The sequence below is a fragment of the Leptosomus discolor genome, chromosome 4 (genome assembly GCF_034619465.1).
Source record: "Leptosomus discolor isolate bLepDis1 chromosome 4, bLepDis1.hap2, whole genome shotgun sequence".
In the NCBI taxonomy this organism is placed as follows: Eukaryota; Metazoa; Chordata; class Aves; order Leptosomiformes; family Leptosomidae; genus Leptosomus; species Leptosomus discolor.
Window position 1 is genome coordinate 41,839,241 of NC_141394.1, and position 27,121 is coordinate 41,866,361.

At 36.3% G+C, this 27,121-nt stretch overlaps 1 protein-coding gene across 3 annotated transcripts in view; it reads left to right on the top strand.

The window, feature by feature from the left end:
• Positions 1-27,121, top strand: part of FSTL5 (follistatin like 5) — a 300,957-nt gene that overhangs the window by 190,004 nt on the left and 83,832 nt on the right. For all 3 annotated transcript variants that reach the window (XM_086464080.1, XM_086464081.1, XM_086464082.1), the window contains exon 6: positions 10,663-10,829. In XM_086464080.1, the coding sequence (XP_086320206.1) occupies positions 10,663-10,829 (167 nt within the window). The remainder of the gene's footprint in view (positions 1-10,662; positions 10,830-27,121) is intronic.

Consider the following 27,121-nt stretch of genomic DNA (forward strand, 5'->3'; position numbering starts at 1 on the left):
ACTGAGTCTATAAAAGTTGCAAGTTTATATATACACATAAAGATATGATATCATATCTGACTACTTTCTGATGAGCAATTCCAGTAACATGCATCAAATCAAATTTTAACTCATCACAATAACTTTGAAATTTCCCTTAGGATTCATTGGATGATGCATAAAATCAGTTACAGAACATATTGAGGATATGTTAAGGTTAGGAAGGCAGTTTCAGTCTGGTGAGATGATAGTACAAACGGGAGGGTGTCTTGATTTGAAAGACAGGTGTCTGTGGAGGAAGGCAGGAGCCTCTCTTGAAATGGAAAGTGCAACCCCCTTCCCTCCAAATTATTATAATTTTGAAATTAACGGGCCTTCAGGCAAAGATATGGGAAATAGGAATAACAGTTCTTTACTAATATATATATATATATATATATATATATATTTTATATATATATATAACACAAGGCAGGGAAAAAAACAAACAACCCACTGGTTTACACTGACAGAGTCAGGAATACAACCTGACACCCTGTTAGGGTGGCAGTAGCAGTCCGATAAGATGCTGGCTGCAGTCCTCCTGAAGCGATGGATATTGTTCTGTGGAAGCAGCAATCAGTTAAAAGGGTCTGGTCTTCCTCCGAAGGTCCAGTGGTAGGTAGTAGCTCTTGTCCTCTGGAACTCCAGTGGGGGGGAAAAACTTCTCTGGGAATCCAGCGGAAGAAGGCTGCTAGGGTGTTCGAGATCTCCGTTTTTATTTGGCATGGACTGCTTGGCTCCTTCCCCCCGGGCGAAGCATCTCACAATGGGATGGGAAGTCGTGAGGCAGTTCCTTGATGGGCCATTAACAGGAGATAGTCCAGGAGCGAGTTATCGATGGGTCATGCGATAAGGCGTTGTTGTGCCTTTTAACAGAAGATAGTCCAGAGGGGGGAGGCAGGGAGCACCGCCCCACCTGGTAATAGAATACTTTTTTTTTCCTTTTGGCACATTTTACACTGTAACCTAGGACAGAGGGAGAGAGATTTGTTATTTACCAGTTCATTTACTATCTCTTCAAGAGATGTAAATTCATAAAAGCTGGAATTCCATTCTTCTTCATAAGTAGAAAGAACTACTCTGTCAGTCAGGATATGCAAAGTTTGGATTGTTTTGCTTATCCCTAATAAATAGCCTATGAGAAACAGGCTGCCGATGTTATGGGAGCAGATTACTGATTTCCCCTGCAACAGAAGACTTTGAAGACATATAGATCGAGAGTTGACTTTCTTGGCCTGTGTTTTCCTCTAGGTTGAAATCTTTCTTGTAATAATTGAATGGCCTCTGCAACTTCGAAGGATTCCCATAACAAGCCAATCTGTAGGGTGAATCCTTTATATGCACTATTGTAAGTGTCCTTAGCACAAGCAGTAGTGACACTTTTCAAAAGGTGCTCAGGTTTACTTATTATTCCTGTAGTACTGATACAATAATATTAAGCAAAACATAATACATATAGGTATTTATATTTTCCAAAGTGGCTTTAGCCGGATTTGAATGGTATATCTTTACAAGTTTCTTATTTCATGTATTTCCTGTCCATAAAGCAAGTCTCCCACTGTCTGATCTGGTTCAGGTGTTGATACAGAGTAACCATGACAGGGTGGTCACCTGAGAAACCCGATGAGTATATTTGGGTTGTCAGTGAATGCTGCTAATTACTGTACTTCTGGCAATTGTGGATCTTGTGTGATGTATTAAATGAAGCGCAGCCCACAGCTGCATTGAAACATTCTGTGTTTCTGTATAGGATGATGAGGGAGTTTTAAAGAATCAACGACTCTTCATATTTCCATGAACAGTGCTTCTGGACTATGTTTTAATGATGCTAGTGCCCTGCAGAGCAAGTGGAATTATATATTTTATTGATTTTTATAAAGACCTAAGTGAATCATTATAGTCCATGTTGCAGTCATTATAACTTGAGTCCTGTTGAGTGCTTTAGGCTGTGCAGATTTGTGAGAAACACAAGGTCTTGAGGAGGAGTTTGATTCAATGGACATAGAAAGTGAAATTCATTTAATTAAAACAAGAATGAAATTTAAAACACATAATGAGCTTCAAAATTTTATTTTAGTTTTATCAGTTTGTGAATCAGAAATTAGCAAAAAGTAATTATTGCTGATTTTCGTAATGGTTGCCATCATTTAAATTTTTTAAAAATATAGTTAAAACAAACATTCGTAATACGTAAACAATGCAGAAAAGATTCTTTGCCAGTCAGAGATAATTCAATTAAAAGCAATTAAAACTAACAGAAGGGTCAGCTCACCTACTGAGTAAAATGATTTTCAGGTGGTAGTACATACTCTTATTAATTCCTGCATTACAGTTAAACTACTTTTTTTCATTGAAACTGTTAAAATACCTTAAATTATGTTTCACTAGAGCATGTAAACTCTGTAAAGAAAACTTAGAAATTACATTTGCTGAGTGAATTCCATATAAAAAAAGGAAGCATGCCTTAAGACTATAAAAAGCAATTCAATGCTAAAGTCACTAAAGCAAGAGGTCAGCTGACATATTCTACTTTGCCCTGATTTTTAAAAGCTGAAGCACTCTCAATATTTTTAAATATCTGCATAGAGTACTGTATTCCATATTTGTAAGAGGAAATAAAAACCATAGCTTTTTTAACATTTGTCTTTCAGAGAAGCTTTAAGTTCTTCCATAAAATAAATGTTTCCTAGTGTCACCTATCACTCTCCATTAAATCTCATTGACTGGTATTATAAATAAATGTGGACAGGCCTGTGGGGTTCTTTTTTATGGTTACTGTTAATTTTCTTTATAGAATTCATTTGTCCAGGACTTCCTAAAAACATGAGCTATTACAGTATTATAATTGTCAACAAAATTTTTTTTCAAGTCTCTTGTCAGCAAAGATGAAAGGTGAATAAATGTTAATTATAATGATGTCTGGTTTTGAATAACAACCGTATTGCCATAAGGTAAAAGTAGAATCCTCTGCTATGCAGACCGTAAGGTTAGAAATAAGACCTCCTGTATTTTAATCCAAGCTCTGGAGTTAAAATACTAAGGACTTGTGAAAAAGTAATTTATGCTTTTTTTTCCTGGGCATGCTGTTAAATGGATTGTGAGAACAGAAAGACTCATTTGCTGGCGTAAGACTCTAAAGAAAAGTCACTCATGAACCATGTCCTGTTACTTCTCATATTGAAACATTCTACTAAATACATGAATTATATGTTTACAACAAATTCAAAGCAGAAGATACTACAGAAAATGACAAAATTAGTCATGCTAATGGTGATGTGTGCTGATTTTAAAATTGCTGTAAAAGAACAGCAAAATGGCAGTGATGAGAAAGCTTCTTTTATGTCATTTTTGAGGAAAGTGGGATCAGTGCCATGAGAGGAAAAGGCACATTACCTAGCTACATTTCAACTGTTTCAAGCCACTGAGTAATGCTACCCAGTAAGTACAGAACTTAACTGTAGTCTATGGACAGAAAGCTTCTTTGCTTGATTTTATAAGGTGATTGCTTTTCAATTAGGTTTGAAATAAACAAACAAAATAAATACAGGCTTGATGTGCTCTTAATTTTAGATAATGGGTACCAGTCTGCATAATGTTCATTAGGTTGGACTTAGAAGAGGATTTTGTGGCTGCTATGAATAAATACACACAACTTATGTAAGTATATGAGGAGGTTCAAATTGTGCATTTGTTAAGGAAATTAACTGAAACAGTCTACAGTTGTGTAAGATCTTCCTCCCTTTAATAGATAATCAATTATAAATTGATATACAAAGTCTCAATATAACATCTTCTCATAAATTTTAGCTTTTAAAAAATTTTATTTGGAGTGACATTGTAGTTTTTCTTTACTGGTCATAAGATACGGTAAGGAACCACTTAATCTCAGAAATTTCCTATGCTTCAGTGTTTCTCGTCCTAGTAGCCTGATTGGTATTCTAAGAACACAAATCAGTTTTGTGATTGTGTATGCTCCTCTACAGAGTGTTTTGGGCCATCAAAGGAGTTAGAGATAAGGTTTTTTTCATGTATAGGGAGAGATCTGAAATAACCCAACTTTCACTACCTACTCTTTAACTTCTTCAGAAAACACAAATAAATGCAGTGTAACAACTCTTTTTATAAATGTGCTAAATTTAGAGCATCAGAATGTTCGATGTTATGTGAAACATTCCATTGTACTTAGGATTAAGAAAACAGAAAGATTGATCAAATCACTGCAAAGCTATTACTACCTTTTTCTCCCTAACACTCCCTATGATATAATTTTATCTGTTGACTTACAATATTGATACTGCTTAACTTATATGAAGAATGACATCCCAAGACGTATGACTCTTGAAAAATAATGCTTGAAGTAGGGTTCCATTATTGATTTATTTCTATTGCTGTTGGGATATTTTTGCAAAATATCAGCTTTGAAAACTCCTTTTCCCTGCCTTTCACAGTTTAATTACTAAATATTGGGAAAACTAAGAAAACTGAAGCACTTATACTCTATTCTAATTGATCATCATTTGTAGTATTGTAATACTTTCCTCAGAATTATTTATGCTTAGCTACTTTCACTTGTATTGGTCAATAAATTTTAAAAATTTTCCTAAGGTGAGCTGCATGTGGAGATAAAAGCTTTGTAAGTGAATACACTCACTGTCTGTGTCTTCATGTATTTTAGGTTGTAAACTATTTAGGGAAAGCTGTTTGAATGCGTCGTCTATATCTTCCAAAAATTCCTGTCTGTGGGACATGACAGACACTGACAAATACTTTAAGCTTAAAAACAAATTTAACCATAATGTATGCAGTTGTGATGTATATAAATGATATGACATATTGCGAAACAAAACACTGAAAAAAAACAGAGGACATCTGATAATTGTCCAGTTTCTTTCCTGATTCAGTAGGAGCGATGTTATTTTGGACTTGGTTTCAGTAAGTTCTGAAGATATCTTAGATATCAGAAAAGTATTTCTATCAGAAAATATTTAGAAAATTATAATAATTAGATGTTAATTTGATCTAATTTTAACTGAAGGACAAAATTAGGTCTATAACATAGATTCTAGATAACTAGAGAGAAGCAATGAGAAAAGAAGTACTTTCATCATTTTCAGTAAAGCACTTGGTGTGATGCCACATGAGAAACTGTTCAGTCAACTAAACACTTGGAATAGAGAAATCATGAAATGAATAAAGAGCTAGCTGAAAGCAAGGTGATATGGGTTCAATGAAATGGGAAAATACCACTTTGAGAAGGAGTTATTAGTGAAGTTCTCCAGTGACCACTTGGGAAATAAAATTATTTAATGCTTTCACTAATACCCTGACCAAAAAAAAAAAAAAAAAAAGAAAAAAGAAAGAAGTAAGAAAAGTCTCTCAAAGACCAGGATTTGGGAGTTATCATCAGTACAGAAATGTGGGATTACTTAAGTAGGGGAAATGGACAACCTTAAAGCCTGGCACGGTAAAAGTGAAATGAAAAGTAATGTTACAAAGTGCATGATCTTATACTTGATTAGTAGTAGTAAGAAATTTTAGTTCAAGCTGAGAACTAATCTACTGGAAAAAGCAGAGTAGAAGAAAGTTGTGTGAACATTTCAATCACAGGGTAACTGTGAGGAACCATATGAGATCAGTGTGAAAATGGTGGTTACATTCTACAGACTTATTGACTGAAGTCTTTCAGGAAAAGATACGGATTAGTTGATACATTGCACTTTTTTCATTCGAAATATTGTGTACAGTTTTATTTCATCCTTTAGGAAGGATTTTATCAGTCAAGAAAGATGAATTCAAGCTGAATCAAATACAGTGATAACTTAAGTAATGAAAAACAAGATGGGAGGAACCAGAATTTGACTCAGTACCATTAAGCGGAATGAAGGGTAGGGGAGTTTGCAGAATGGCTGTAGCAGCCAGGAGATTTTTCAAAACTTTTCAACCATCTAATAGGTGTTCCTCAACGAATGCAGGAGTGTCTTATATTTAAAACATTAGGGTTCTTTTTTTAATCTTGGGTATTTCTGAGCCCCTTCAGTAAGAGTTCTTATTTCATGGTCAGTACATAATTTAAGTCAGTTAATGTTTTAAAATGTCTTGCCAGTAGTTAATACTTACTCTGATTTCACCATTTTTGTCCTCTTTTTATAGTTACCTCTTTTTGTGTTACTTCCAAGCAGATATTTTTACACAGCTGTCTGTAACCTATTCTGTTGTCCACACCTCCTAACTATACCTCTAGCTTTTATTTAAATGGGCTTCTTTCATTTTTTTTTTTTACTTGCCCTTCTCTTCTTTATCTGAAAGAATGTATCCAGTTACTTTTTGTAGATAAGAACCAGGGATGTGTGTCTGACTGATATTGCATCTGGAGGAGTAACAAACTGACTCATTAATATAGTATACCATAGTAGAGCATTCATGCTTCTGATAACAGCAAGGTAGAAAAGGTAAAAACCTGCTGGCTACTGATATATAATGTTACCACTCTGTAACCAACAATATCCAAATTTATTTTTTCACTTGGTGTTGGTATTAGTAAACCGAATTAATTTCATGTCCAATTTTTCTAAACCTTTACTCTGCTTTTTCATTTAAAATTAAATGAACAAAGTGAGTGAAATTAAACTTCAAAGAATTATTGTTATTCTACAAGGGCAACATGGAGAGAAAGCTAGGAGTCATCCTAGGTGATATCTCCTGCCATGGCTTCAGTCTCCGGCAAAGTATTTACTCTCAGAATTAGGTTTATTCTTTTCAGGGATGAAAGAAGAGATGGTAAATTCATAGTTTAGATCCTGGGCCTATCTTTTCTGTTTCCAAAGGAATGTCATGGAGTCTGGGCTCAGAGAGAGGTGCTGCCCTGTGTACAAGAACCCTTTGCACACACCACACCCTTCCCCCCCCACCAGTGTTTGCATCTTCCACTCTGGCTGCAGGCAGTGCATGAACAGGGATTTTCAGGAGGTTACCTGTCAAAGACCTCTGCTCCAGCTACTAGTCTGTGGGCTTAGGGCATTTTGGATTGGGTCGTTCTTTTTTCTTTTTTTCCAAATAAGAAGAAAATACACACAATAGTTTTATACTTAGAAAATATTTTTTAATATAACTTATATGTAATATTTTTCCTGTGAAATAATAATTTTAAAATACGCATAGTTGTGTAATATATTAAGGTTTTTTACTTAAATGTTCAGTATTTTGAGGGAAAGCAGTGCTTCCAGTGCATTTATTAGAGTGGACTTTTTTTCATAACTTTCAGTAAATACGTAACACCAGTGCATCGACCAGTTCCAGGTGGGACAACTGTTTCTTGATTTTATGAACTTTTGCATTCGTTTGTTTTATTACAATACAGGCGTGTCATAGAAGTTGTAAATGGAGTATAAAAATATTGTATTGAAGATTGAAAATGATTTAAAATAATTCTTAGGGAATTCCTCTGGTAAAATCAGTGTTATCATCTTGCATCATCATAATTATTATTATTATTATTGAGTATTAAAATAAGGCAATTTAAAAAATAAAAATCAAATTAACTGTTAGTGTCAACAAAATAACACAATAATGCCCTTCTTTTGATTTCAGAATACCATCTTTGCTAAAATAGCAAATGTTAAGTTTTACATTTGATAGATGTTCCCTTTTCTAGTATTGCACTCTAATAAAAAATTATAAACATGTCTATAATAGTTACTGGCCTTGTGTATACAGGCATCCATATTAATATTGGAGTCAATTAAAAAAAGATTCTTAAATCTTGTAGAATTTAAATTGTTTATCTCAGTTTATCATGTGAAGGTTAGCAGTTTTCACAGAGGGCCCAATATCACAAGCTGATTTCATGTTCATTTCTTCATGACATTCCTAAATGCAGAAAACACAGATAATTACCTCTTTATAAATGGAGTATCAGAATATTTATCTACCTTCTGAGTTCTTTGCATAGTGAATTCAATAAAGAAGCACAGTATTTGAACTATCAGCTGTCTACCAGAAATTTTGAATCATTCAGTAACCAATGAAGAAGCACCTCCTGTAACAGAGGACCTGAAATGCTTCTGATCATGCAGTAAATTTAAAAAACTACAGTAAATAGCACAATATTCAACTTAATTCATACATTTCCCTTTCCTCAGGGTAACAAATTGTGTCAAATAATGCATCTAGTTAGAAAAAAAAAAGGAGTCAATCTCACTTGTGCATGTCTGGTGGGCAGTATCACTTCAGTATTGATTCATAGAATATTCCTTCTGGAAAAGAAAAGAATCAGAGGGGTTTTTTTTGGTCTAAATATAAAATTAATATTTTTGATCACACAAAATTCAACCATTGAGTTTAATTATAAAACAACAAAGCTTTCTTTCCTGAAGATACTCAGATACCTCTCTGATACTTGCATTTTTTGGGAGAAAAAAAAAAAAGTGTTAATTACGAAGTATTGCTTTTATGAGGCTAAAAAGAACCTGTAAAGACTCTTGGCTTGCTTATAGGTTGTTGCTTTGCTATAATGGAAGGATTAATGTCTCTCTTATATGAAAGTAATTTGGTAAGTAAAAGCAAATAAATATATGATGCCTTTTGTAGTGTACTTAAAAAATGAAAGATTCAAAACCTAGAGATTTTCATGCTTTAGCAGCTGAGTGGAAAAACTGCTATTTAATGATCTTCAATTCCTATATAGCTCTTTTGTCTAGTATGATGAAATCCTTGTAAGTGTAGAATTTTAATAGATTATGTTCAATCAGACACACCACAAGCGAAGAGACAACTCTCAGCAGTTCAGCCTCTAACCTATAGGCAATTATACAAGAGGGAAGAGAATACATCATCAAATTAACGACTATCACTTTTTTATGTAAGTGTCCAAACGAGTTGTTGGACATAGAAGTGAAGTGGCCTTCTGTTAATATTAGAGCTGTTTAGTACATAGATTAACGGAGAAAGTTTCAAGATCTGCTCTCCCATCACACTAAATTTTTAAAAGATTATTTAAAAATTTGAATAATGATGAACTTTTGGTAAACCTGAAAAATTAGATTATTTTTTTTTCCCTTGGAATGAAATGAACATGGATGCTTACATAGTTTATTTTTTTCTTGTTGAAATTTGTTTAGTTACTTTGGTTTTTGTTTGTGTTATGGTTCAAATGTAGTTCCTGAAGTCATGCATTATTTTCCTTGCAATATTAAATACCAGAGGTAATTGAAAATAAGGGAAGATGTACTTCCCATAGTATTAGACTAATGTTGAAATTTCTTCGTGATTCAAACAATAACTATTAATATGAAAAAGCAATTTTGTGTTCCTCAAATTTCTCATATTGATTGGATTTTCTCATACACTAGCATCCATGCAAAACGTGTTTGCGTGTATTCTTGGTTGGTTTGCTTCTAAATGTATTAGCAATTTGTCTATCTTGAAGAAAAAACAAAACACTCACACACGCTCCAACCCCAAGCAAAAACCTATGACACACATTTAAACTGCCTCCTCTAAATTTATGTTTTTACAGATGTTTTACATCGGGGTGTTTTAAGTAATACTAAGCAAGCTTTGTGAAACAGCTTATCAACACTAGCAGTTTCTACTGTGATCCATAGTAAATGCAAAAAAATAGGTGGCAAGTATTTGTGGATTGAGCTAATTCACAATATTCGAGGTGACACACTGCATTTACTTCAGGTTTCTCTTTAACTGTTATACAATATTGTACTCTGTACTTCTACCAGGTGCTATAGTCCATCCTGGTTGTTGCTTCTGTTCCTTGGCAGATAGAGCGGTTTCAGAATTGATGCAATAAAGTAGTCTGTATATTTCAGGGTTTTATTTGGGTTTTTTTCCACCTCTTTTTCTCTCTTTTTCTGTATTTAGCAAGATGTATTCATGTACACCACTGTTACTCCGGCTCTGAATTTCTGTGGTTGTTGTAAAAGGAACCATGTTTGACCAGAGAAATGTAGTAGAAATTATTTTAACACTGTTTCTTAAAAATTACATTAACTAAAGTGTTTGGACTATGATTAATGCATATTCTTCTGAGACCGAAATGAGAGAGGTTACTAATGTCAGTTTGATCTGGAAATCCGTGTTTTCACTGACATCAAGGAAAAAGCCCCATTAAAACTGACTTACTAGAAAAGAAATCTTGTGCCTTAATTTTATATTCCGAATGCAGAATTCACTTTGTTACCTGTTTCAGTCTCAGTCCTGTATGTTTTGTACCGTGAGCTCTGTATTTTTCTTTTCTGAAAATGAACTCATATGGGTAACTCTTATAGCAGTACAGCCATCATAGTTCAGATGAAGGTGCTGACTACTCTGCTATAGTGGCCTTAACCATCAAATTACCACTGGTGTCTGACTTTGGATACACTGTCATGTTTATTACAGTCTTACCTCTGAAATTCATTTCCATGTTAAATGCTTTTCTTCTTATAGGGTGATACTTGTCAGTCAATTCAATTGAAATGTCATGCTGGCCTTTATTTGAAATACCCTGAACTTCCTGTGGTTGTTGGGAGTTCTTTTTGCTTTGATTCCAATTAAAATCCTTAAATTACCAGTGTACAAAAACTGCATGCTAATTAACCTTATGAAACTGCTTGCTAATTAATCTTACAAACAATGTGTCTTTTGCAGAGGTAGTTCAGCTGAGTCTGCCTGAAGATCAACAAATAAGCACCACTGCAGCAACAGTGGGACAAAGTGCTGTCTTAAATTGTGCAATCCAGGGAACTCTGAGACCTCCCATCATCTGGAAGAGGAACAATGTTGCTCTGAACAGCTTAGATTTGGAAGATATCAATGTAAGTAAGAGAAAGCTCTATCTAACAGCTTATTATCAAAATTGACAAAACTTTCAATGAAGAATAGAAAAGTAATATGTAATGAGCTCCGTATTCTTGTTGTTTTAAAGAACAGAAATGGAAATTATATGCCTGCCAAACTCAGTCTGTTTTTATTTTGCAGTGTATTCAAACCCTTGTTAAATACAAAGAAAACGTGTTTCACAGACCAATAATTTAAAAGAATAAATATAGCAATAAAAGCACATGAGGACAAAACTGCAGCCCAAAATACGGTCAGCATTATACATTCAGGATTATACAGTTTTCAAACATCTAAAAGAAAAAGAAATCTTTGAAATTAACATTTTAAGAAATGCATAGTGACTTAGTACGAATAGATCATAATAATAACCTTCACTTCTAACAATTCAATAAAAATGTATTTTTTCCTCAATAAGTATTTTGCTACAAAATAGGTTGTTTTGTTCATTCCTCCAAATATTCAGCAGCACCTATGGTACTTCTCAAAGAATTAGCAGTGAATATTAGTATAACTTAGAAATCTTTTTATGGGAAGGCAAATATTTGCCACCTAACTTTGCCATGACCTCAAAATATGGAGCAAAATAGAAAATGAAAAACGTAATTACATATTCTGATAAAATTCTGAAAATAAACTTTCAGCTGTATTTTTTTTTGCTTGTGGTTATTTTTACCTTGCTTTGGCCAGTTATAAATGTGGACAAACCGTTACATCAGGAATTGTGCTTACTCTCTGACTCACTTGAGTCTGAAATCCTGGAACTGTTAAGTGTGTGGAATATCACCACAATAAAATATCTAGTGTGTTTATTTAATTTTTTTGTGAATGCTTTTATTTCTGAGGTGCCGGTTGTACTCACTCATCACCTTTGTTCTGTATGCTGTTTTTATGTAAGTTGTGTTTGTAAATTGAGCTTCCTTACAGTGGTGCTTTGTAAAATAAGGGGCAGTTTCAAAGCTTGAATGGTAGTTTTAAGTCACTCAAGAGGCTTAGGATGAAACTACCATCCTCTGAAAAGTTCTCAGTTAAATAATTGTTGCTTTTGTTAGTTTGGTATTAGTTGTGACTGATGTTCAAAACTGTCTTGCCCGTGTTCACAAGTCCCTTTCTGCAATATTTGTTATCTTTCTGTAAATATTCATGTTGCTTGTAAATAATGATTTAGAGTTCTTAGTAATCACTTCTAAGTATACTACATGGCATGAGTTGTAGATAGAAACAGGAGCATGCATCTGGACACAGAGAAATAAAAGGGAAATGATGAATGGAATGAAGTTAACAACTCAGTTTTAACTGATAGATTCAGTTGACTGTATTTGCAGACATGGTGTCTTGGTTTGAAAGACAGGTGTCTGCTGAGAAAGGCAGGAGCCTCCCTTGAAATGGAAAATGCAACCCCCCTTCCCTCCAAATTATTATAATTTTGACATTAACGGGCCTTCAAGCAAAGATATGGGGAATAGGAATAACAGTTCTTTACTAATATATATAAATATAACACAAGGCAGGGAAAAAACAAACAACCCACTGGTTTACACTGACAGAGTCAGGAAATACAACCTGACACCCTGTTAGGGTGGCAGTAGCAGTCCGATAAAATGCTGGCTGCAGTCCTCCTGAAGCGATGGATGTAGTTCTGTGGAAGCAGCAATCAGTTAAAAGGGTCTGGTCTTCCTCCGAAGGTCCAGTGGTAGGTAGGTAGCTCTTGTCCTCTGGAACTCCAGTGGGGGGAAAAGCTCCTCTGGGAATCCGGTGGAAGAAAGGATGCTAGGGTGTTCAAAATCTCCGTTTTTATTTGGCATGGACTGCTTGGCTCCTTCCCCCCCCTCCCCGGGCGGAGCATCTCACAATGGGATGGGGAGTCGTGAGGCAGTTCCTTGATGGGCCATTAACAGGAGATAGTCCAGGAGCGAGTTATCGATGGGTCATGCGATAAGGCATTGTTGTGCCTATTAACAGAAGATAGTCCAGAGGGGGGAGACAGGGAGCACCGCCCCACCTGGTCTCAACAGCTCCTGAAGATGGTAATAGAATACTTTTTTGGGGCACACCTTACACTGTGACCTAGGACACATGAAAAGACCAAATGTTTTCAAAGCCTGTTACATACATTTTTGAGTAGGAAAAAAAAAAAACCCAAACCCAACCAACAGAGAAAATTCTTGTGCTGGGTGCAGGTACCCAGATGTTGGCAGCGGGGAGTGCAGGCGTGGCCTCTGAGGGAAGAGGCCAGGGGCTGTCCCATGCTGGACAGGGCCGGTTCCAGATGCTTCCAATGGACTCACCTCGGGGCACAGCTAAGCCCCTCAGCCACACTCATTACACCTCTGGGAAAACATTCAAAAAAGGGCATAAAATATCAGAGAAAGAGAAGAGTAGGGAACAAAAAGAGCAAGAAACGGCAGCGGGAATTCCAAGGCTGGAGGAGCAGGAGGTATGTCATGGTGGAGCAGATATACACAGCAGCCACCCTGGAGCAGGTTTATCCTGAAGGACTTCAGCCCATGGAGAGTCCTGGCTAGAGCAAACGAAAAGGCTGAGGAGAAAGGAGACACAGAGAAACTGCTATGTACTGACTGTACCCCTACAGCCTTCTACACCACTTAGGTGGAGGGGTAAAGGAGTTGTGAGTGTAGGAGTGAAGCTGAGCCTGGGGAAGGGGTGAGGAAAGCTGTTGTTTTAATAATGTATGTCTTTTTGTTTCCCACTGCCCAAATTAGTAATTACTTTTTTAATTTAGCTGGCAATACATTAAAATAATTTTTTCAAGGTCTAGTCTGTTTTGCCCACCATGGTAATTAGTAAGCAATCTCCCTGTCTTTATCTCAACCCACGAGCTTTCTCATTCATGTTCCTCTTAGTTTATCCCTCTGTCCTGCTGTGGTAGGTGGAGAGGGAGTGAGTAAGCGAGCAGCTGTGTGGGAGTTTGGCTATTAGCCAGGGCCAACCCACCACACTTCTGAAGTAGTTATCACAGATGAAAGAGAGTAAAGTATGGAATTTTTGAAGACTCCTGGGATGCCCAATTTGAAGTCAGATTGCAGTGGTGATCAGACATTCAAAGCAAAGTTTAAATTGTTAGAAATGGCCAGATCTGTTTATATTTGAAAGGAGGAATGTGTGATGGTGGATTGACAAACCACAAACATAAAAAGAAAGGTCTACAAAGTGTTACCTGAGTGCCAGGATGAGGTCTGTGTGTGCATTTCGTGTACAGGTATAGTAAGAACTGTAAAGGTGGTAAAAGTTTCCAGTGACAGGAGTGTATAATTCTGAAGATGAAAGCGTTCATTGTTTATTTATTAGCTTAAGAAAACCGTACACAAACTGGAAAGCTTTGGAAGTCTTTTTAAGCAAAAATTATGTTGTTGCTTAGTCCTTTGATATTAACAGTTTAGTTATGATTCAAATATAGAAAGAGAATGACAGATACAATATCCATGGAGTGAGACACTAAAATTAGTAGCACTCAAATATATATAGGTGATACTAATCTAATACGTCTTTGTATGTAAACTAACAAAGGGTGAAAGAAAGAATTAATGGACAAAAAAAGAATGGGCATAAAGACATTAAGTGAAATTGGTCCTCAGAGTCTGTTTTCTTCAACATTTCTTTTACATGTTTCACTGTTTGTACTGATTTGATCCCCCTATAGTTATTTCTAGATCTTCCCTTGGTTTGTTTCTCTTTTTTTTTTCTTCCATATTTCTTTGGTCATTCCATACCTTTCTGAACCTCATTCATCATAAATTAGCTGTTTGGTTCTCACAGTTTCACATTTGCTTAAAGGTTGTTATGTAGCCATAATTTAGTATTCATTCAGGCAACGTAATGAAAATAAAATCTTGGGGAAAAGAAAAATAATTGGACAAAGAGAGTGTTGTTTTATATTTCACTATGGAAAATGAATTTAGTCCTTAAATAAGTGTTAACTTCAAAGGAACAAATGCAGGGGGAACCATAGTGTGCTCCAGTTTATGTTGCAATTTAACCACCAAAGAATATGTTGTACTTATTCAGGCAATTTTAAACATTCAAACCCACTAAGTCTGTGTATAATTTAAGATGTCCCCAGAGGCAATGTATTCTAGGCTTTACTATGGCTGTATTACGAACTACAGTTATGTTTGCCTGACTCTGGGAATTATTAATTTACTCAGTTACACAAGAGACACATCCGTGCATCTCAAGACTAATAATGTTGTGTAAATAGCCATATATTTTCTGAAAAAACATGACAAGCACTGAGCTGGGAAGGTAGATTTTTTTTTTTTTTCCAGCAAAATGCGTCAGAGATCATCATAACCAGAAGTCAACGCATACACAGGAAACCAGTCAGACTAAGGAGTAGTGACAATGTGATTTTATAAATCATAACAAGTGCTCATACTTAGAAATTAAGTTTCTGCACTCTGCAGTTCTCAATATGAGTGAAGCTATTCACTTCAGGGAGGGACAAATTCAGAACAATATAGTGCCCTAGTGTTTTGCCAAATGGAAAAATGTAACTAGAAGCAGCAAATCTAAACTCAAACTGTGACTGTTGAATTTCTATTTTGTTGAAAAATATTCTTCTCTACTGAAAGTATGCAGGATATATGTCTAAGGTTGTCAATTATGAAGTGGCTAAGAGCCAGTCTTAATGAATAATCTTATATACTCTAAAACATTTTAAATAAATATTAGGGAATACTGGTTGACTTTCAAAGGATGATAATGAAAATTGTATTTAAGTAGTGCATTTTAAAAATAGTTACTTAATGAATGCTATCAAGTGTGTGGTTAGATATTAATAATGTTACTGAAAATATGCAGTTGGTAATTTTAGAAGTCTATAGTACTCCTCAACTCTTCTTACAGTACTTAGGATTACTATTTGTGAAACTAATGCATCTTGCTAATGATCTTTCTCTTCTTGAAAGTGATTGAAGTCAGGAATAATCAGCATCCATCTGAACGAAACCACGAAAAATTTTATACCTCTGCAAATTTTACTTAACTTAAATTGCAATATAATTGTGCTATGACTCACTACAGAATTGATATCACAGGACATTTTGCTGATATTTTAGTAAACATCTAGAAAGGCTTGCTTTCCTGTTGTTACTCTGCATCTTAAATTTCTTATCTGTCTTTCGACTTGCCTCTTTCAATATGTTTTATCTAACGTATTATTCATTATAGAAAATGATTCTCACTTATGAAAAATTTAAAAGTAACAGATTTTTTTTCCCAAATGCAATACATACTACTCTTTTGGGGGGGGTTAGTTAATTTACTTTTTTAACAGTTTTTATATCTCATTTTACTTTATTCTTTTTCTGACCTTTTCCTTCAGTTTTGCCTTCAGCTTCTTCCCTATACCTATCAGCAATCACAGTTTTCTTACAAGATGTCTGCCTGTTGTTCCTATATTTACACAAGATCTACTTGTATGACTTGTCCACATGTAAAGTTTAATGTCTGCTAATATACTTGTTAAAATGGATTTACAGATTACAACTTTCATTTTTTAGTATCATTCAACAGTCTGCATTTCCTTATTCATATATTCCACACCCCGACACCCACACCAAAAACTGCAACCCTGAAACACCATAATGGAGATGCCATTAAAATGTAATGTCTTTTGAAAGAACATGCTGTCTCCTATTCTGGAGAGTTCTGCTTAACAATTGATAACAGAAGTGTTTTCAGATTGTCCAATATGCTAAGCATATTTCCTAGAAAGAACTCCTGTCATCTGCCCTCTTCTTTTCCTTCCAACTTCTCATCCTTTTTTTCCCCTTTTTTTATTCTTCAGCAAATTCTCAGGAGAACCTCATGAATTACCGCCTTTAACATTTTCTTCTCCCATGGGATAGCATGGACCTACACATAAACTTCTCTTTACGTATGGTTAAATTGTTCTTAGTACGACACAGTTATGATTTTAATGTAATGGTCGTAAATATAAGTGCCCTGTCCGACCAGAAATTATTATGTTGTGTTTGCATATATGACAGAATCCTAGGTGAAGCAGAAATGTCAGGGAAATATGCCTCAATCTTTTTTCTGCTCCCCAAAGACAACAACTATTGAAAGTAAAAAATCTCAAAAAAATTTAGTGGGATATAAACTAGATGACCTAAATTTAAAGAAAGCGAGGATTAATAGGCAAAACAGAATAGAAATTCAAAATTCATATAAACAGATTTCTTCTTTCTCCAGTGTCTCAAAAGACGGAATGCCAGCTTCTAGAGTTGGCTTCAGTCAAATCCGTGACTTTCTGAATTGCTGCAGCAAGTTCTGCATGGTCTTGCTTCATTCCTCACAAGGCTTTCATTCTCCCTGAAGCTTTTCATCCTCCCTATGATCTTGCGGAGTCTTTGCCATGATTCTCTTACCCCTGTGTAAGGGAAAGTGTAGGGGTTGTATGACGTGAAGGGAACACAAGAACCTCCTTCCCTTCGATCTTCCCTTCAGAGATGATGCTCCTAACAAAGGAATTCCAGCCACTCCACCCAGTAAGTCAGCTTCTTTGGGGGCCCAGTTTAAATGCCTCTATACAAACTCACATAGCATGGGGAATAAACAACAGAGGTTAGATACATGCGCATGCCTGCAGGGCTATGACCTTACTAGCATCACAGAGACTTAGGTGATGGGATGGCTCCTGTGATAGGAGTGCTGGAATGGAAGGATACAGGCTCTTCAGGAAGGACAGGTAGGGGAGATGATGAGGGAATGTTGCCCTCTATGTCAATGACCACCTGGAGTGCATGGAGCTCTGCCTGGGGATGGATAAGGAGCTGACTGACAGCTTATGGGTCAGGATTAAAAGGAGGGCAGGGACAGGTGACATTGTAGTGGGGGTCTGCTACAGGCTGCCTGACCAGGAGGACTGAGCAGATGAAGCCTTCTGTAGACGGATAGGAGCAGCCTTGTGTTCACAAGCTCTGATCCTCATGGGGGACTTCAGCCACCCCGATATCTGTCGGAGAGACAACACAGCAGGGCACAAGCAATCCAGGAGGTTCCTGGAATGTATTGATGATAACTTCCTTCTCCAGGTGACAGAGGAGCCAATGATGAGAGGTGCCATGCTGGACCTTGTTCTCACCAACAAGGAGGGGCTGGTGGGAAATGTGAAACTCAAGGGCAGCCTTGGCTGCAGTGACCATGAGATGGTGGAGTTCAAGATCCTTAGAGCAGCACACAGCAAGGTCGCTACTCTAGACTTCAGAAGAGTAGACTTTGGCCTCTTCGGGAACCTGCTTGGTAGAGTTCTGTGGGATACAGCCCCAGAGGGAAGAGGCGCCCAGGAAAGCTGGTTAAAATCCAAGGATCACCTCTTCCAAGCTCAGAGGTGATGCATCTCAATGAAGAGGAAGTCAGGCAAAAACACCAGGAGGCCTGCATGGATGAACAAGGAGATCCTGGACAAACTTAAACACAAAAAGCAAGCCTACAGAGGGTGGAAGCAAGGACAGCTAGCCTGGGTGGAATACAAAGAAATTGTCTGATCAGCCAGGGGTCAGGTTAGGAAAGCTAAAACTGTGACACAATTAAATCTGGACAGGGACATCAAGGGCAACAAAAAAAGCTTCTATAGGTACATTGATGATAAAAGGAAAACTGCAAAAATGTGTGTCTCCTCTGGAAGGAAATGGGAAGCTTGGTTACCAGGGTTATGGAGAAGGCTGAGGTACTCAACAACTGTTTTACATCAGTTTTCACCAGCAAGTGCTCCAGCCATACTGCCCAATTCACAGAAGGGAAAGGCAGGGGCTGGCAGAATGAAGAACCACCCACGGTAGGAGAAGATCAGGTTCAAGACCATCTAAGGAACCTGAAGGTGCACAAGTCCATGGGACCTGATGAGATGCATCCTCAGTTCTTGAGGGAACTGGCAGATGAAGTGGCTAAGCCACTATCCATCATATTTTAAGAAGTCATGGCAGTCTGGTGAAGTTCACACTGACTGAAAAAAGAGGAAACATAACCCTCATTGTAAAAACGGAAAAAAGGAAGATGCAGGGAACATCAGGACAGTCAGTCTCATCTCTGTGCCTGGCAAGATCGTGGAGCAGATCCTACTGGACACTATGCTAGGGCACATAAGGGAAAATAAGGAGGTGATTAGTGACAGCCAACATGGCTTCACTGAGGAAAAATCACGTCTGACTAATTTGATGGCATTCTACGACAGGGTTACATCATTGGTGGATAAGGGAAGAGCAACTAATATTGTCTACCTGGACTTGTGCAAAGCATTTGACATTGTCTTGCATGACATCGTTATCTCTAAATTGGAGAGACATGGATTGGACAGATGCACCACTCGGTGGATAAGGAATTGGCTAGATGGTTTTGGTCAAAGTGTTACAGTCAACAGTTCCACGTCTAGTGGAAACCAGTGATGAGTGGTGTCCCTCAGGGGTTGGTATTGGGACTGGTGCTGTTTACATCTTTGTCAGTGACAGGCACAGTGGCATTGAGTGCACCCTCAGCAAGTTTTCCAATAACACCAGGCTGTGTGGTGCAGTTGACACACTGGAGGGAAGAGAAGCCATTCAGAGGGATCTTGAAACGCTGGAGAGGTGGGCTCATGCAAACTTCATGAAGTTTGACAAGGCCAAGTGCAAGGTCTTACACCTGGGTCAGGGCAATCCCAAGCCACAGATACAGGCTGGGTGATGAGTGGAATGGGAGCTGGAGAGAAGAACTTGGGCTTGTTGGTTGACCAGAAGCTCAACATGACCCGGCAATGTATGTTTGCAGCTCAGAAAGCCAACCGCATCCTGGGCTGCATCAAAAGTGTGGCTAGCAGGTTGAGGGAGGGGATTCTCCGTCTCTGCTCTGGTGAGACCCCACCTGGAGCGCTGTGTTCAGCTCTGGGGCCCCCACATAAGAAGGACATGGACCTGCTCAAGTGAGTCCACAGGAGGGCCACGAAGATGATCAGGGGGCTGGAGCACCTCCCTTGTGAGGACAGGCTGAGACAGTTGGGGTTGTTCAGCCTGGAGAAGAGAAGGCTCTGGGGAGATCTTATAGCAGCCTTCCAGTACTTAAAGGGGGCCTACAGGAAAGATGGGGAGGGATTTTTTACAAGTGCATGTAGCGATAGGACAAGGGGTAATGGCTTTAAATTGAAAGAGGGTAGATTTAGGTTACATGTAAGGAAGTTCTTCACTACGAGGGTGGCAAGACACTGGAACAGGTTGCCCAGAGATGTTGTGGCTGCCCCCTCCCTGGAAGTGTTCAAGGCCAGGTTGGATGGGGTAAAAACCTGGTATACTGGAAGGTGTCCCTGCCCATGGCAGGGGGGTTGGAACTAGATTGTCTTTAAGGTCCCTTCCAACCCATTTTATGGTTCTAACCTCTTCATTTTTGGAAGACAGTAACTTGTAGTCCAACAATGAACCGATCAAACCAGTCAGCCATAGTCCCATAGTCAAAAAGCTATCAATCTTTTTCAATATAAAAATTGGTTCCTGACCAACTTGTTTTGAACTTTCCTTAGTGAATAATAGTTAAATTGCAATGCAGCTGTTGCAGTGTCATTTCTATGTGGTCCAGCAGTGTGTGTCACAACCAGAATATATGAACTTCAACAGTTGGAGGTTTTCCTCATATTTTATGCTTATGACACCTCTTAAACCCATCTGTTACATGTCTCATACCTTTTCTACTTAATTTTTTAATGAATTGGTTGGATTTGATTAGCAGTAACCCATCAAAGTCAGCATGTTTCTATTTTTATGTGTTGAATTGCCCTTTATCTGTTACAGTCTTTCTTTTAAGTAGGATGTATCATTACCTTTTCTCTTATATTTAATGGATCAGATACCATTTTTTTCTCTCTAATCCATCTGAAAAGTGAAAATAGTTATTGTCAAACATGCCAATTGGCTTTATCAACTCCAATGCTTTTTTATTTCTTATGGATATGCCAGAAGTTTTGACCACCACTACAATTGTCTCATTCAGTCCTCTTCCATCCTTTATTTTTCTCTTCCCTTTTTTGGTATCTGATTTTGAGTCCTAATTAATTCTTTAGCAGTAAGATAAAAAACACAAAAGAGAAACTTAAGACTTGCAAGATCTAGCATGTTTTATTTGTTTTGAATATTGAAGCTATTTTATTGTTTATTTTAGTGATGGCAGGATGAATGCCACTTTGGACTACATTGTGATTTCATGACACTGTAAAGACACATTTAAACCAAGTACCAGTGTTGATCTATAATCTTCTGAGTTAATGAAGTACAGTGAAAAAGATTGCGATGAGTTTTCATTCACAAGTACTGATTCCCATTAAAATAATCTGGACATGCAAGTTCTATAACTCTAGCTTAAGTTAATGAAGTTATAATACCACACAACTGTGTGATGCAGCTTATTATGTACATCTTTTTATGGTGGGCGCTATTTTAACTTTGAGCCAGTTGATGATTCTCTCTGAAGAATCATTAAGACCCTCATGGGCTTTCTCTTCTCTTGTGCTAGATCAGTCTGCTTCATTTCATCTTCATTAGAAACGAAAATGTTGATTTCAGAGGTGAACAGAATCATGTTCTGTGGATCATGATCTACTCTCATGCTTTCAGCAGTGTAACTGGGAACGTGATCTGGTCCTTTTCTTATCAGTGAGTGGGGCAAAATAATTGCTTCTTGCAGAGCTGAGTCCCTTGTCTTGCTCTACTCATAATTCTCCTTTCTAGAGCTGTTTCCGTTAATAATATCCAGAATAGCTGAATCTATTAGTATTTTCCTGTTTTCTTTTCAGAAGTTAAAAATTAAATGCCTTGTGAGAGTGAAAGGTGATAATATAACATGTACATCCATTCCACCTTGCCATGAAGAAATCCTTGAAAATAACCCCAGGCAAGCCATGTTGAACTACCTGGAAGTCAGCACTATACATTTTTTCACATCTACAGGCGGAAACTGTTAGTCAAATAAAATGGACAGTGTGGATTTCTGAATTGATTAGTTCTTCCAAACCAATTTCTTAACACAGCTCGTTGAACACATCTTGAGAAGAGTAGCTGAAATGATAGTTCTGTACTCCTAGCTGTTTAAGAGGGTCTTCTGTGTGAGCTGAAATGTATGAATACTAAAGGTGTTCAAAACATTGTTATCCCTGTTCTCCATAGACATATCCTCCTGTACAGTACAGCTGATTCTGTCTAGTTTCATTGGGCATTCTAGAATACATTAGTGGCACTCTTTTTTTTGAAATTTAGAAATTTCTTAAAGGAAGAATATAAAGCAGCAAGTAACAATTTATTTGATTATTGTTGGTATTTTACATTATAGATACATTCAGCCCTACCTGTTTTATTTTAAGTTTTTTATAGGAAACACTAATTTTCAGATTCTGAAGAAACATGGAAATATTTTAAGGAAGGTACAGAGTTAACAATTTGATTTATATGAATGTTTTCCTTTCAGCAAGCTGTCTTTTAGATACATCTTGATTTTTCTACCATATTATTCATTCAAACATTGTTTAGTACTGTCCTACTGCTATAATAACATGTACTCCTTTTTCAGAGACATCAGAAATTCTATCACACCTACCTTCTTTTCACTCTTGCCCATCTTCACTGTATTTCAAAATTAGCAGAAAGCTATTGGATCTGTTGTGTTATAAGCTGACTTCAGAATTCACTAAGCATCTTTTTTTTACTACCATACCATCCTTCTGCCTCAAGTCATCCTTCTCAGTTCAAATTCACTGTTTTCATTGTTCTTTTCTATATATGTATATATAGAGATGCAGGTTATGCCTGCACACTGTATTGCTGATATTAGCAAATTCAACTTGTGCTTTTAATTTCTGATTAGTGCATGAAAAAAATTTCAGTTTGATTTTTATGTACAGTTATAGACTTACTCATTTTTTTTCTACAGTACACATTCTCTCAGCTGGGTGAAAACCAACATCATTTCTGAATACTTTTATTACTAGTTACATATTTATTTTTCCAACTTGTCCAGGTAATTTTGCAGTATTTTTGCTGTCTTACTAGAGTTAATGCTTTCTACATCTTTGATAAGGATTGTGTGAAAGGGTTTTATAGGATGCAAAAAGAATACTAACCTTTTCAGGTTATTATTTTAGAAAAGGTGTCTGAAAAGAGCAACCTGGACTAGGCTACAGCTAGCAGGAAAGGTCAGTCCTTCTTAAAAGCATGAGAAAGATGTTTTGTTAATAATGGCCTCCTATGGCTCATAGCCCTGACTTTCAAACAATTGCTATAGTACATTAAATAGGAGGACCACATCACCAAACAAAAGTGCTTTGATATTCAAGAGTCTGCTTCGTTGAACAGAGAAGCAAAATTGCTTAAAGACCAAAAAAATAAACCCTTTCTAACTTCTCCCTCCCAAGCATCCCAGAAGGAACAATTAAAATAGGTAAGACATAATTGCCTATTGGGAATTTGGCTCAACGGGCATATATAATATTTTTTTTTTAAAAAATAATAATAATAAAAAAATACTCCAGAATTGTACCAAGGTATTGATTCAGTACTGACTCAAAAAGAAAATTGCCACTCACCTGTAAGATCACCAGTACTGCTACTTGTAAAAATGACATGAAGCAAATTACTTATCCAGATCAAGCCTGTTTAATTTGTGAGCTCTGATAGGATTGCAAAAGAAGATGGTATGTCTGCTACAATTTTCAAATGATGACATTTAAGATTTCTCTGAATCACACTGCTCAGTGATCTATTTACCCATATTCACACTACCATGTATATATTTATATCTAAATTTTATTGATGATCTGATTTAGTAAGGACTGATTTCTCTTTCATCACCCAAAGTTCTGCGTCATATGTAAATGTTAAATCACCTTCCTATGTATTCTTTTCCTTGTCATTTTCATACCATTTTTATATAGCTATCTTGATAATCTAGAGCTCCCTTTTCAAAAGCTTGCATTCAGAATTTTTTCCACTTGTATGTAAGTAACCTTTGTATCCATGGCCGAAGTGTTTTCATTATTCTGTTAAAGAGGGGAGGTAAACTAAAAGTTTTCCTAACTTTGGTATGAATTATGGCAATGCCTTTATCTGTCAGTACTTTTAACCTTTCCTGTAGTTTTGCCTAATTTTCATGTAGGTTTCTAGTTCTAGTTCAAATCTATATAGCTAAAATGCTGAATTTTAACTGTGGTGTATTTTACAGGGATTTCATATTTTTTATTTGTTTACATTTACCATGATTAATCCTGTGACAAATTTACATGTCATGCTCATGAAAACCTTGGAACATTGGAAACAGTTGCTCAATGAGGCAGTGGTACTTTTTCTCCAACCATCATCTGGTCACGCTTCAACTCTGCACTGAAGAAAAAGTCTTGAGGATGGTAATCTTTATAGTCTCCTTCTAGCTATTCTCAGCTGGGCTCCTTTTGCCTTCTGTTTCATTTGCTGCTCTGTCTTCTCCTGATTCTCATTTTGGCAGTGCTTTGCAGGTAACAAGTTCGATACAATCATACATTTTTGCAGACTTTGAACATCTTTACAGTAATGACATATTTTGATGGTTATTTGCTTGAGTTGGACTTGTTATATCTAGAGGTGAAACCTTCCACTTTCTATTTTCTGCATTCCGAAACATTCTTCCAAGTCCTGATGAAGAATCAACTTTTCAGTCTTTCTTGTTCTTCACAGGATTACTTTTTTTTTTTTTTCTGTGAAGCTCATTCTGGGTTCCATCTAGTCTGATAAAGTACATAGGAGATGTATTCTTCAAAGTGGGTGGGAATTACAAAAAGGAAGATGCATTTTTGCACCGTGGAACGGATGCATCAATGATGTCCATCTAATTCTCGTTTCATGTATGGTTGGCTATTGTAGCACTCAGAACTCCACCCAGAAGCAGGGATGTTGAAACAGTGTTTCTAAATAATACCTAGTTTGGTATAAAAATTTATTCTAACCTAGAATAAGGAAAACTCATGTGAATTTGCAGAGTTTCACTGGTTCTGCATTCTTAATTAAGCTTTTGTGGCTAAAATATGATAGAAATGACTGGATTTTTGACTGTTATCCAAGAATAGTTGCCAAATATCTTTTTACTTTGCTGATGATTAACGTTTTTCTTCTAGAACTTTCTAAGGAAAATATCATAATGTTTCCCAATGTTAAGTCTTTTCATATAGATATTTAACTGAAGACTTGAAGAGGGGAAAAAAAAGGGGGTTTTTTTAACCTAAAATAAAATTCAGAGTATCTTAATAAAAGAAAATATTCTTGTCCACTGTCATCTGAAGTAGGTTACCTTGTCTGGTTTAAAATCAGATTTGGGTGTCCATTTATTCTTAAGAATTTTGATAACAACAATATTTACGCATTTCATTTCAAATTGTCCTGTTACTTAATTGGGATGAGACTATATCTTCCTTTATAGGGTTTGTGCTTCTTCCAGGCGAAAGTCTGTCTTTGCAAACCTGTTTATGTTAATGAGAAATAAAATGAAATTGCCGTACTCTGACACAGTAAAATATTAATGCCATACCACTTCTCTCTTTGATATGTTTTAAATTGTGTGCAGCAGTTTGGAGAATGTTATGAATTCTGTGAAGTTCCTGCTGTTGTCACTTATAATGAAAGTTGACTGAAATCCTGTTTTGCCTTCATGTTTTTGACATGAAACGCGTTAGTTTTAACATCAGGCAAGAAGTTTAAGCTGTGAGTGTTAAAAAATTAACATTTTAAATTGTAGTAAAAGGAAGGCAGAGAAAAACAGCTACCTTTCTTCCCACCCTTCTGTATTAAAGGTCTTACTGCTGACGTGAATTCTGTGACCAGTTAGCAACTGTTGATGATAGGGTTATAACTGGAGTAAAATATAATTGAAACCAAGGATTAGCTAGAGGGATCAGCAATAGAAAAATAACTTCTGTGCATGTCAATCTTCCAAAGTAAGGCTATACTGTATATGAGAAAAATTTGTATTATAGTATTTCAGTAATACAACTACATAGGGTGACAGTAGCGTAGAAGCTTTCCAATGAACAGTGTTGTCCCATTGTTTAATATGAAAGCATAAAACAAAGGTGAAAAAAATAAGGTATAGTATATATAGTTTCATGATTCATAAAGGACTTGTACTTCTAATGAATTTTTGGGTCCGTTACAGAAAGTAGTATTTAAAAAAGCAAAAATTAAATACAGGAGGCAAATATCAACAATAATGGTGTACTGAGAAGTAAAATTATTTTTGGTAGATCTCATAGAAACTTGAAGTCTGCTAACAAAGAGTTAGCTATTGTTATGACAAAAGAGGATTACTTATTATGATTGGCACATTAGTAGTAAAATTGAAGCAGTAGACATTTCAAAAGAGAGAACCTGTTACTCTCAATTCAAGGAGAGCGCAAGAATGTCATCATGACTCGACATGATACTTTGATTTGTGTATAAGTCTTTTATAAAGTATTTTGTTTAATTGGAGTTTATAGTCTTATTTTCAACTGTGCAATTGAAAGTACTTGTGCTTGATTTTTTTTTTTTTTTAACTGTTATAATGCATGGGAAATGCATGTACCTCAATTAGGCCCATTGCTTCAAAATAATACACAGTTTACTAAGAATTTCTCAAGAAGCAGGATACAGTAAACTTTATATGTATAACAAATGATGTGAGAATTTAATAAGAACAAATTTGCTAAATATCAGTAAGATTTCTTTGTTAATAACAGCCAGAAGATATTAATGACCACCATTCACAATCCCTTTAGGAGATGAGGAATTTCCATTTTCATTTCTGTACTATGAAGAGAGATTAGATCTGACAGAAAGATATGTAACAGAAAGAAGAAACACAAATATCTTACCCGTCATTTGTGTGGAAAAGATGAGATTTTATTAGCTCAGCGTTATGCTATTGTATTTATATATTATCAGCCATGAAAATACATGATACTTGTAGGCTTATTAACTTTTTTCATAGCATCTTGGCTTTGTACTAATAAAAGTACAGAAGTGATACTTGTTAGAGCTCTAGAAAATATGTCATTGCCACCACATGCTGAAACTTTTTATTTTTACAGACAACTTTCTGAATACTGGAATTTGTCTTGTTTTGTAGCAGAATCTTCTTGCAATAGCTTACAGTTTACCTCATCAGAAACCGTGACCAGAGGATACAAAGGCTATCACTAAAAAGTGTCATCAGAATTCATTTATGTAGACAGGGGAAAAGAAAAAAAAAAAATAATTGTCCCTATGTAACTAGTTTCAGTGGTTACAGTGAA